This window comes from Octodon degus, unplaced genomic scaffold, assembly GCF_000260255.1.
Source record: "Octodon degus isolate 3935 unplaced genomic scaffold, OctDeg1.0 scaffold00032, whole genome shotgun sequence".
NCBI classification, from domain to species: domain Eukaryota; kingdom Metazoa; phylum Chordata; class Mammalia; order Rodentia; family Octodontidae; genus Octodon; species Octodon degus.
The window spans coordinates 3,834,427-3,845,714 of record NW_004524608.1 but is presented as its reverse complement, the minus strand read 5'-3'; the positions used below and the strand labels follow the sequence as shown (position 1 = coordinate 3,845,714).

Below are 11,288 nucleotides of genomic sequence, written 5' to 3'. Positions count from 1 at the left end.
ATCAGAAGGGCCAGGGGTGGTGACATGCGGCCTCAGGACTTTCATGAAGCAGGAGGGAAAGAGCTGCTGGTCCAGGGATGGCAGCATTCCTGGGATCCAGCAGCTGTGGTTTCCACCTTGCTCTACCTTTGGGGTCTCTGAGATTCCTCCTGGCCTCAAGGCCCAGGGCAAAGGCTACCAAGGCAGAAGACATTTATAAAAAGTGTGAAGAGTTTAATGAGCATCACAAAGGGACCAGACGAGAGGATGCAAACTCCAAATCCAGCCTTTATTGCCAGTATTTCAATGGCTGAGCAAAGGGATGTGCTCAGCCCTGTTTAGCTCATTCCCAGACAGGGGCAGCTGGAGGGGAGTCCCTGAAGGTGCTTCTCCCCCCTGACCCCACCCCAGAAAGGGCTGAGGGGAAGGGCAAGGTCCCTGCTGCTGCCACCGGGAACAGAGAGACCTCATCAGTAAACTTGCCTCTGTTTGTCAACACAGATGCAGAATCAGGCAGGAACCAGACAGGAACATCAGGTGTTGGAAGGGTAGATGGACTGAACAGCAGAGGAGATTTTGGGGGTCCCCAACAGCATTGAGATCTCCTAGAGGAGCCCTGAGGGTCTGCTGGCTCCAGGGACTGAGACCCTGAGGGAAGCATCCTCAGACTGAGACTCTCACAAGGAACTCTGCTATCTCCGCTCCACTGGGCAGCAAAGGTCAGGAGATAGTCCAGAGAGAGGAGGAGAAAAGGGGCTGGGAAGGCCAGGAGACTGAGGGAGGCTGGGACGAACGCCAGGGCTGGCAGGGGTCAGGCCTCTAGCTCTGCTGCTCCTGCTCACGGATGAGGTTGGCAATGGGGCTGGTGATGCCGCCTATCAAGGTCCAGTACTCGTCAAAGCTGATGCGCCCGTCATGGTTGGCGTCCAGGTTCTGGATAAGTTTGTCCGCAGCCTTTCGGTTTCCCGTGTCCTGCAGGGGAAACAGAGGTCAGCAATAATGCAGGGCAGCAGCCCCAGAGAGCTCCTATGTAGGCCCACAGCTGAATTCCAGAATGGAGTCTGGGCAGCTGTCCCCTGGGAAAAGAGAGCCCTCACTGGCTCAACCTGGGCATCCTGAGAAGACAGAGGCCTGTGGGGGGCCAAAGGGATCCTGGGGCAGGAGGAACAGGAAAGACAGAGGCCTCCCTGAGGAACTGCACCCAAAGAGCGTGGGAAGGGGACAGGACAGGCCTGCGAGGGTGGGGGTCACACCGTCAACATGTGGTTCAGCTCTTTCTGAAGCATCTTGCGGAAGCTGCTCTTGCTAATCTTGTTCTTGACCAGGCTGTGCTTAGACACGTATTTATAGAAGTTCTCCACCAGGACAACGACAGCCTTCTCCAGATCTGTGTAGCAGTCCGCCATCTCCCTCCTTCAGGTCCTTCCTGGCTTGGGCATCATAAAGAGGAAGATGAGAAGAGACTCCAGAGGCCAAGCCTCCAACTGGTGCCCACCCTGAGCCCTCATAGGCTCCAGGATGATCCATCCTCTGGAAAAGGGAAGGAGTGGAAAGGGAAACATAGGGGTGTGGGGGGTGGCCCTGGAATGACAGCTATGTGGTTCCTCTAATCCAGATGCTTCCCAGCTCAACTGCCTGGACAGGTTCTCCGGGTCCTTCCCCAGCCCTGGGCTCTGGGCTGCCAGCTGCAGGCACCTCAGAGCAAGAGGCTCCTTTGGAAAGAGGAGGAGGGAGGAGCCCTGCCTGCTGACTGCACCTAGGCAGGCGACCCAGGGCTCAGGCAAGCACAGCTAGGAGCTGCTAGGATGGGCCAAGGCAGAGGGGGGCCAAGGCTGTGGGGCTCTATCTGCAATCCTCAGGACTGCAGCAACCCCAGCCCCAAGTAACAAAGGAGGAACTGGGGGCCTAGGAGAACCCCAACCTCTTCAGGCTCAAAGGCAGCAAAGCCGGGGGCTCAGGCCAAGGCTCCAGGAAAGGACAAGGCCCTGACCCAACAATTAGATTTTGCGTACCACAGCCAACCTCTACAAGCCTCCCCCCATGCACCCCTAGAGATCATCAGGAATACAACAACACCCCCTACTCCATTACCTAAGGAAGAGCCAGGCCGGGTGCTACCACAGCTGGAGACAGACCCTGGACACAGCAGCTGCAACTCTGTCACCCTCTAACCCAGGACAAAAGGCACTCACATTCCAAGCGGATACAGCCTTCTGAATAACAGGATACAAGGGAGCAGGCGGATCTACTCTGTGAGTCGCCGCCCATGCCCAGAGCCCCCCCAAGTCAACCCTGGCAAATCAGACTCCCCTCCCGCCCTCAAGCCAAGGAATCAGAGCTCCAGTCGCCTTCACCCAGCTGGTCATAGCAAGGGGAGGTGGACCCAGCAGGGACACAGCCTCCTGCCACACAGGCCTGCACACGCGCGGTCTGATGTAGGAGAGCGAGCCCCTATGCCAGGCCCTGCTGCCAATTCCTGCCCCTGCTGCCCGCTTTCTGCTCCCCTCCACCGCCATTCTTACTGCCACGCCTCTTGCTGTGCACCTTCCACCCGGCAGAAACCACCTCATGGCTCTGGCCCTGCCCAAACCATGCCTCCTATGACCTCTGCCCTCAGCGTGCTCCTCCCTGACCCCATGCACCTCTCCACCTGCACTACACCAGCGCCTGCTGGGGCCACTGTGTTGTCTGCACATAACGGCAAAGCTCACGGACTTGAGGACACCTTTATATCCTGGATGTTCAACAAGCTTCATTTTAGTCTCTGGGTCACTCCTGGCCCAGTGCTTTGCTTAAGGGAGGTATTCTAGAAATATCTCACCTCCTCTCAGCCCTGACACTAGGCCCTTGACCATTTTTCTAAGCTTTTTCTTTTATGGAGATTTTTTTCTGAAGGAAATATGAAACCAGGAGGAAGTAGGCAGGCCAGGATGTAAAAAGGAAGGACACTGGAAAGGGAAGAGGGGTCAGGCTGGGGCCTCTCTGGTAGGAAACACTGCCCTCCTGTTCCTCTGCAGCCTGACCACTTTGGTTTGTGGCTGGAAGGATGACATACAACACAGGGACTATAATCTTTCTGTCCTCTTTATTTGCTAAGTGTGTGACTGTGTGGTTCAGTTTTTGTGCCTTGTCAGACATTCACCCAAATCCTCTTTTTTTTTTTTTTTTTTTTTTTTTTTTTTAGTACAAGGTCTACAGGGTCTCACTACATAGATTGGACTCATAGTGATCCTCCTGTTTTCAGCCTCCCAAGCGCTGGGATTACAGGCCCACACCACCACACCCAGTCTGAAATCCTCTAACTTTTAACAAATAAAGAGGCAAATTTTTTTCAACCCATGATTGTCTGCTATGCTGCCCTTAAAGAGGGAGAGAGTAGCCCTAGTCGATGACTGGCATTTCTAGTGGATTCTAAAAACTTCCCATTTGGGGAAGGATTTCACCAAGCTCATTTCATATCAAGCCTTGGGAGGGCCCAACATGGAGATCTCTCCTCACCTTAACCATCCCTACCTGTTCCCTCAAAGAAGGATCCTACAGAGAAGAAGAGAAAAAGGAAAAACGGGTGTTTTAGAGTACTCCAGAGGCACCTAAAACGGGTGTTTTAGGTGCCTCTGGACACACCGAGCACCCCAAAGCCAGCTCAGCTCTGCACCTCAGAAGTGCGGATGACTCAGAGATGTTGCTTCAGTGTCCCTGGTCTTCCATCCCCAGGCACTCCCAGCAATCTGCCTCTCCATACCTGCTTCTTATAAAATGGCCAACACTGAACCATCTGTACAAGAGGATTTTCTGAAGGCAGGGCACAGCGGGCCAGGCAGGTGTCATAACTCCCCCCTCTTCCCCCGCCTTCCCTGGGAGCCAGGAGACAGGCTCTACTACCCCACCCATCACACAGCCACCCCTGTCTTGCCAGCATCAAGCCTGAGGTTCCCAAGCAGGTAGGGGAGGCCAGGAGGTCATTTTTGCTTTGATTTTGCCGCCAGCAGATATAGGCCTGATAATGAGGGGGTGGGAGATGAACTACACAAGCCTTCCAACAAGCAGGAGCTGGGAGGATCACTGGACCCTCAAAGGGACCCCTCACCTCGGGCCCCACCCCTCCCCCAGTGTTCTCATCATCTCCTCAGGGCTGATTCATTGTTGAGCAACAGAGGGCTCCTCCCCCCACCCACCTAAGCCCAGCTTGCTGACTTGTCCAAAAGCCCAAATTGCTCTGACACCATGGCCCTGGGTGCAGGCCTCCCTCACACCCACTCTGCCCACCAGCTAACCACCCCAACTCCCCGCACCTGTGCCCTTCAGTATACATCCTGAAAGCCCACACCATCCTCCAAAGTTCACCTCTTTCCACCCCACAAGAGTCTTTCATCTGTCTTCCACTGGGATGTGTCCCTTGGCTTCTGTTCTTCCTGGTCACTGTCCTCACCTGAGCCTGCTTAACCCTTTTCTGACCTAAGTTTGACATTATCAGTGTCCGTTCTATCTACCTCCAATCCATCATCTACCATTCATCTGCTTACACATTCATTGCTAAATCATGTATTCACTCTCATTCATTCTCTTACTCATACATGAAAGCATTCGTCCTCTCATTCATTCATTCAGTTGTCGCCTTAATTCACTCACCTGGCCCAGCTGTCTTCACCACACAGGGAGGTGCAATCTGACCTGGGCTAGTAATGCAAGGTCTAGCTGCAAGCCTGTTTCAAAAGAATCTCTCTAACGGCAACAAACTCTTTCTCTGCTCCTGCACATGCTTTGGTTTGTTTGTTCATTCATTTGGTTGGTTGAGTAACTGATTGGTTGCTTTTTGCTTTTTTCAGACAGAGTCTTGTGTGTAGATCAGGCTGGCCTTTGAGTTCACTATGTAGTACAGGCTGGCCCCAAACTCCCAGTGATCCGCCTGCCTCAGTCTCCTGGGTGCTGGTATTAAAGGCGTGTGCCTACGCACCAGGCTGCTGGTTAGGTTTTTTTGAGACAAACTCTCACTATGTAGCACAGCCTGACCTTGTACTCTCCCTCCTCCTGGCTCAGCCTCCCAAGTGCTGGGATTACAGGCATGCACCACCATGCCCAACTCCTCGTACGCTTTTCCCAGTTGCACAAGGCTCCTTGTTCACACTGGTGCCCCTGCCTCACCCTTCCCCACCTCAAAGGACTCGGTTTCTCACACACACGTGTGGAAGAAAGAACTCCACCATCCCCTCTGCCCTCTGTGTGAGTAACCCATTTATCTACTACGACTTTCACTTTCAGAAGAAGAGGTGGATTCCTCTCAAATTTTTTCCAGACAAGTGAAAATGGAGGAGGTATAGGAGATACATACGCATGCGCACATGTACACACACACACACACACACACACACACACACACACGTGCGCACGCAACTACTACTAGTTTGACCAACAGACAGCTCTCCAATAGCGCATGAGGCAAAACTGAGCACCCCTCACATGAGCTGGGCTGGACAGAGGAAGGCTCCCACATAGCAGGTGACCCCCACCCCTGAAAAGGCAAAACAAGTCAAGCAAAGACCTGCCCGGTGGTGGAGAAGCAGCCAGTTCCAGGTCCAAGTCCTCTCCCCGCGCTCTCTGTCCTTCTCCCAGGGAGCTCCCAGGTTTCTCCTCAGGGCCTCACCCAAGCCCCTCCCAGGGAACAGCTCCTTAAGCACAGTGGGGCCTGTGTCTGGGATCTGCCTGGCCCTTCAGGTGAAGAGAAGCCACCTCAGCCCCTGCCTCCGGGCTCAGGCCTCTGGGCCCTTCCCAGTTCTTCCTGGGCCCTGTTAAGTCCCCCAGGACACAGCCCCCAGAGCCCAGGGAGGCCTGTGTCCAAGGTCTGAGCAGCCCCCAACCCCCACCAACGCACACTTGCTCCTTTCTGTCTGGAAAGGAGCAGCAGCTGTGGGCAAAGCTCCGGAGTGCCTCTGCCCGCTGTCCCAGTCCCTGGAGGGGAGCCCAGTCATCTGCTGGTCAGGCTGAGGGTCTCTGTCACCCCATCTACTCCTCTGGAAGCTCCATCTAGCCCCCAGTCTCACCAGGACGTCCCATTCCCAAACCAGCCTTGAGGAAAGTTAATAATTAACCAAATAATCCTTTCCAATCTCGGCCAGGTCCCTCTCCCCAGGTCCCCTTAGCACCCCTTCTCCTGGCCTCCCAAGCCTGCAGGGTCCCTCTGGCAGCCTCCGACCTCTCTCCGAGGCTGGCCCCGGGGTGCTCACCTGCCTCCTCAGTCCAGCTTCTGTCCAGTAGGGCGCTGGGGTCGGGGCTCTGGCACTGCCAAGCAGCTCCCCAGCTCAGCGCAGCCAGGACTCCTCCCCGCAGCGCTGCACTCCCAGACTGTCCCACTCCCTCTCGGCCTGCCCGGCTGAGCTGGCTCGGTGGGGAGGTAGTGACTGAGCTCCCTCTTGGCTTGGCCCTGGGGTTGGGCCCTTGTTAAAGGGATATACACCTTTTTTAACACCCTTCTACCCCCACACTCGACTGAGTGGTGGAAGCTGGGCCTTCCCAACTCCACCCTCCTAGCCCCCAGGGCCTGAACAGAACCTGACTAGTTGGAGGAAGGAAGGGAAGGACTCTCACCTGTCCTTCTTACCTGTGTCACTGAAAGGCCAGTTTCAGGGGTCCCTAATAGACAAGCTCAGTTAGTATTCCAGGCCAGCCTAGCTGAACACAGAAACTTCCTAGCAGTTGGGATTTTAGGAGTAACACCTGATTTCCGTGAACACTCAGGAACCAAAGGCTGTGGCTCTGGTCTTCCCACCCGTTCAGCTCAACCTGAGCTCCCCTGAGACACTTCCCCAAGCCCCTCTTACACAGCAGGGGGTACCTCTGCAAACTCTCACTCCCAGCTTTCCCTGGGTACCCAAATAAATGGCAGCTGCCCTCAAACTTGTGAACTTCCTGCCTCAGTTTCCTGAGTGGCAGGGATTGTAGGTGCCTGCCATCATGCTCAGATATAAATGTGCCAGTTATAGAGAATGCCCAGGATATTCCCTTGGGCTAACTGTAGTCAGCCTCTGGCCCCCAGCCCCTGGCAACCACTGGTGCTTTCTGCATCTCTTATTCAAAAATTTTTAAAAACTAAAATATTTTAAAATTGCCCAGAAAAGAGAAAAGAGCCTCGAAAAAACCTCTTCACATTATAATATATGCACAAATTGTTCTCAATGTTTAGAAGAAAGAAAATGGCAGCTGCACCTCCCCATAGCGGGACCGCAGACAGACCAGAGAGGACACCTGCCCCACTCCCCCAGTGACGTCCACAAGCGCTGGCAGTGTCCACCCATGGGTGAGCCATGCCACCTTCAAACACTGTCACCAGGGCAGGACTGTCCACACCCCCACTTCATAGGTATCCTACTCCAAGAGCAGGCCCAGGTGCAAGCAGGACAATGGGGACCCAGAATGCCAGGGAGCCTACTCCTCAGCCGCACATTTTCCTTGTCATTAGTCATCCAGGCCCCAGGACACCTGGACTCGTGTCTTCCCCCAGGTGCAGGTGCACACACATGCACCTTTCCACCTCTTCTTGGGCCAGGGAGATAGCTCAGTAGAATAAACGCCTGCCTGGCCAGCATAGGGTCCTGAGTTCAATCCCTGGTACTACCAAAAAAAAAAAAAAAAAAAAAAAAATCCATCTCTTGTCAAGGGCCACATGCAAGCACACTGGCCTGCAGAGAGAACCAGCTCTTCACCTTGTAGGCCTGTACAACCCTCAACCCAAATGCATGGAGAAAATGAGCTCTCTGTCACTTCCACTGCCCAGGCTCCATACAAGGTACCCCAAGAACCCTTGACTCAGTCCCCAAGAGCCCTTCAGCCCTGGACCCTAAGGACATCCAATCAAGACAACATCTTCTACTCTTTTTTTTTTTTCAATTTTTTTATTAATCAAATTTTACAAAACAATTACCATTCTGTGACTGTCCAAGCACCCCAAAGTTGTGCCTTCATCGGCCTCTTCTCTGAGCCTGTTCCCCTTCTGTCCTCCCTAGCCCAGGGATAGAGGCGAGAGCAGGGCTGGGTGTAGGAAGGGATAGTACCAGACAGACAGTTACAGTTTAGCTTGGAGAGGAGAGAAAAAGGGTAGGTTCTCAGACACCCTTTCAGTACCAATGTCCAGCCACACCCCACCCCATTCTCCTAGTCATTTCCCACAACCCAGCTCCTCTCTGCCCTTTCCCTACTACCAAATCATTTGGCCCTTACACCACCCTTATCCCTCTATGCCCTCCCAGGCTCCAACCTCCCCTGAGCTTCCTTCACTGTGGGGGATCCTAGACCCATGAGCTCCTTGAAGCTCCTAGGACAGTGCACAAGCCCAGGGGGAGCACAAGGGAGGAGCAGGACAAGGAGGTGCAAGCTGGGGAATGTGGGGCAGGTATAGCCCCTGGAGAGAAATTTTATTTCCAAGCCCACAGTCTCTAAGATGCCCTCTCCCCAACATCCCCCCCCCCCCCCGTGAATTCCAGGAGGGATCTTCAGCTCCCTGGAACAGGACTGTCCAGCTTCACGCTCTTGGCTGCTTCTCCAATCAGCTCCCAGAAGCTCCCGAACTCCAGCTTAGAGTCGTTACAGTTGCCCAGGTTGGCAATTTTCTCCTCCAACCCACAATTGCTCTGAGGGGAGGGAAGACACCATAGCTCAGCAAGGTAGCACCTTCAGATCTTCCCACCCCACCCTGCCCAGGAGCAGGCAGCAGAGCCTGAGCCACCTGGCACTGGCAAGGGGGAGGAGCTTGGGCCGCCAGACCAGCATGGGTAAGTCTTGGAGCACTTGCGTGGGAAGCCAGGGGACTGTGGGGGTGAGGTCCGCACTTAGTACCGGCATGAGGTGGGGCAGCTGCTGAGTGACCAAGTCCTGGAGCTCAGACGGGGTCAGTGTCACCTTTCCACCCTCTACCGAGTACTGGTGGAAGTTCTTGATGAGTGTCTCAATGGCCCTCTCCACATCACTGAATTCCTGGGCATCCTGAGGGCAGGAGACAGAGGTCAGGGGCACACCTCCCACTCCATGACAGACACCCTGCTTCCCTAGGAGCTTTAGCAAAGCCAGCAGAGTAGAAGCCAGCTGGAAGGCAACCACCCCTGCCCAGAACCCTGCCCATCTCCCTCATCCCTGCCCTCAAGGCCCCTGCCTCAAGCCACAGATTGGGCAAGGCCTCCTCCAGCAATAAGCAGAACAGGTCCCAGGGCCTGTCCAGACATCTTCGGGGACTCAATCTGCACCACCCTGTATGGGGGTCAGAGAGAGGACTCAGGCCTCACTGGCAAGGACAAAGTGAGGGGCAAAATCCTGGAGGAGACACACATTCTCTGAACAGAGGGGAGAAGTGTGGAGGCAGAAAGGCCAGGAGTGAATGGGCCTACCTCAGCATTGGCAGACCGACACTGTCCCATGGTGCCCAGTGCTTGGCCCTGTGGTGAAAATTTCGTCGTCCTACAGCCTGCCCCAGAAGAACTGATGGCTCATGATCTGCCTAGAGGAAGGGGAGACCTGAGGTGAGAGGAGGCCAGCCTTCTTTTCTCAGCGGCTGCCTTTGGCTCCACCAAGCCCTGCAGCCTCACCTGAGGTGTCAGGGCCAACTCTACACAGCCCTAGTTTCTCCTCAGGCTCCAGAACTAAGGCCTGCCCACTGGAAATCCCTAGGGCCACACTTCAGCTTACACACACACACACACACACACACACACACACCCCTCCCCAAGTGTCATCAGAATGCACACAACCCAAGCTCCAGGGCCCCATCCCAGGCTCTGCCCTAGAAGACACAGGAAGTACTGGTGCAGGTGCCCCCAGACACCATCAACCTGGACACTGTAATAACTCTAAACTGGAGTTCAGGAGCTTCTAGGTAAAAAGCCTTGGTCTCCTTACCTGCTGGCAGCCGCTGAGACTGGACGGGAGGAGCCAGCTCACCTGGGCTCAGCTCATATACCTGGGGGAAAGGAGGGGAGGCGGGGAAGGCGGGCTGGGCCTCAACTCTCAGCCACCCCTGCTAAGGCTGCGCCTGCCTGGGCTAGCAACCAGCAGCTCAGGCCCCACCCTCCATCAGCCAGGGCTCCCAGCCTGTCCTATCGCTGCCAGGAGGAAGGAGTCAGGGAGGGCTGGGGCTGGGATGCCCCTGGCCCCAGATCAGCATGTGGAGTCCCTGGAACAGAAAGGAAGAAAGGCTGGAGGAAGGTGTGCAGTTGGACATTCTGTGAAGAAGAGAGGGTCTCAGTAACCAGGAATAAAGGAAAAGCAGGACTGAGACAGAAGAGGATGATGCACTTGAAAGAGGTCCCAGAGACCTCTGTGTGGCACTCTCTCTCTTATTTATTTTGTTTGATTTTTACTACCCCCCTCAAGGTCTCCCTCCTCCCTCTCTCCCCTCCTTCTTGCCCTCTCTTCTCAACCAAGGCCAATTTTAATAGTGACACTCAAGCCTATCCAGACCCCGGAGCCTTCCCAATCCTGATGGCAGACAGATGAATGTGGGAGGAAGGGCCTAAGAAGCTCAGCAGGGCAGAGGGAGCCACCCAGCTCGGGCCTGACTTCCCGTCAGCCTTTGGTTCACATATTCAAGGCCCAGATGAGCCGCTTGGCAGCTGACAACCTCTCCAAACTGGTCGGGCTACAAGTGCTTGCCTCCGACGAGTCCTATGTCTCCCCTCACCCTGCAGTAGCTTGCACCACCCACCTTCCAATCCAGCGCCTAAGATGTCACCCTGAACACCCTGGACTGTGCTAAGCCAAGCGGCCTCCTCATCTGCCTGGGCTCAGTGGGGTACCCAGCTTGGTGGGGGCAAGGATGGGGTGGGGCCCAGAGCCAAAGCTCCTGGGAGTCTTTCCTGAACTCTGAGATCAGAGTGGAGGTCCCCTATCCAGGGCTCTCCTGTTCTTTGGTCTCTACTTACACAGGCCCCCATGCCCAAGGGTCTCATTCTGAGAGTTCTGTGAAGGGCTTCGCTTTGGGGACACCCTCAAAGGTCTCCCACCTGAGGGCTTCTTGGAGACTGGCTTGGCCAGCGGCCCCTCTAAGCAGTATCAGGCCAGGATGTCACACTGATCAGTCCCTCCTTACGTGGAAGCCCCTCTGGAATGTCTGTCAACAGCACCCCAGCCTGGAGGTCACTCCAAGGTCTGTCTGGAGCCCCTCAGTGGATGGGGTGGCTCCTAAGTGGCCCTTGCATGGCATATGATCGGAGCCTGTCTCAGCCCAGGGCTCCTCTGGACTGCTTGCTGCCCACAAAGACAGAGACAGCTGTGACAGCAAGGACAGTCGCACCAGCAGCCCAGGCCCGCCCCACCCCTGCTCTCTCTGG

General features: G+C 55.2%; 2 protein-coding genes across 7 annotated transcripts; both read right to left on the bottom strand.

Moving 5' to 3' along the window:
- Positions 1-247: 247 nt before the first annotated feature.
- Positions 248-6,363, bottom strand: S100a16 (S100 calcium binding protein A16). Of its 5 annotated transcripts, none has more exons than XM_023713825.1 (3): positions 6,201-6,363; positions 1,233-1,409; positions 248-951 (listed from the first exon to the last, which is right to left on the bottom strand). In XM_023713825.1, the coding sequence occupies exons 2-3, from the start codon at positions 1,383-1,385 to the stop codon at positions 799-801; spliced, it is 306 nt and encodes a 101-aa protein (XP_023569593.1). In that variant the 5' UTR covers positions 1,386-1,409; positions 6,201-6,363; the 3' UTR covers positions 248-798. The 5 variants fall into 5 exon arrangements, with proteins under 5 accessions (XP_023569593.1, XP_004629899.1, XP_023569596.1 ...); XM_004629842.2 differs by having other exon boundaries at positions 1,233-1,405; positions 6,201-6,362; XM_023713828.1 differs by lacking the exon at positions 6,201-6,363 and adding an exon at positions 5,519-5,985 and having other exon boundaries at positions 1,233-1,405.
- Positions 6,364-7,859: 1,496 nt separating this feature from the next.
- On the bottom strand, positions 7,860-9,990 carry S100a14 (S100 calcium binding protein A14). 2 transcript variants are annotated; one of them, XM_023713564.1, is made up of 4 exons: positions 9,859-9,990; positions 9,351-9,460; positions 8,806-8,952; positions 7,860-8,600 (listed from the first exon to the last, which is right to left on the bottom strand). In XM_023713564.1, exons 2-4 carry the CDS (start codon positions 9,378-9,380, stop codon positions 8,463-8,465), a joined length of 315 nt encoding a protein of 104 aa, XP_023569332.1. In that variant the 5' UTR covers positions 9,381-9,460; positions 9,859-9,990; the 3' UTR covers positions 7,860-8,462. The 2 variants fall into 2 exon arrangements, with proteins under 2 accessions (XP_023569332.1, XP_004629898.1); XM_004629841.2 differs by lacking the exon at positions 9,859-9,990 and having other exon boundaries at positions 9,351-9,477.
- Positions 9,991-11,288: the final 1,298 nt, after the last annotated feature.

Excerpts from the sequence above, each read along its gene's own strand:
- S100a14 (XM_023713564.1), bottom strand. The coding sequence starts at position 9,380 with ATGGGACAGTGTCGGTCTGCCAATGCTGAG. Across the intron at positions 8,953-9,350 it reads GTCGGTCTGCCAATGCTGAG|GATGCCCAGGAATTCAGTGA; the intron begins GTAGGCCCATTC and ends TCCTGCCCTCAG. Across the intron at positions 8,601-8,805 it reads AGCTGCCCCACCTCATGCCG|AGCAATTGTGGGTTGGAGGA; the intron begins GTACTAAGTGCG and ends CCCTCCCCTCAG.
- S100a16 (XM_023713825.1), bottom strand. The coding sequence starts at position 1,385 with ATGGCGGACTGCTACACAGATCTGGAGAAGGCTGTCGTTGTCCTGGTG. Across the intron at positions 952-1,232 it reads AGCTGAACCACATGTTGACG|GACACGGGAAACCGAAAGGC; the intron begins GTGTGACCCCCA and ends TTTCCCCTGCAG.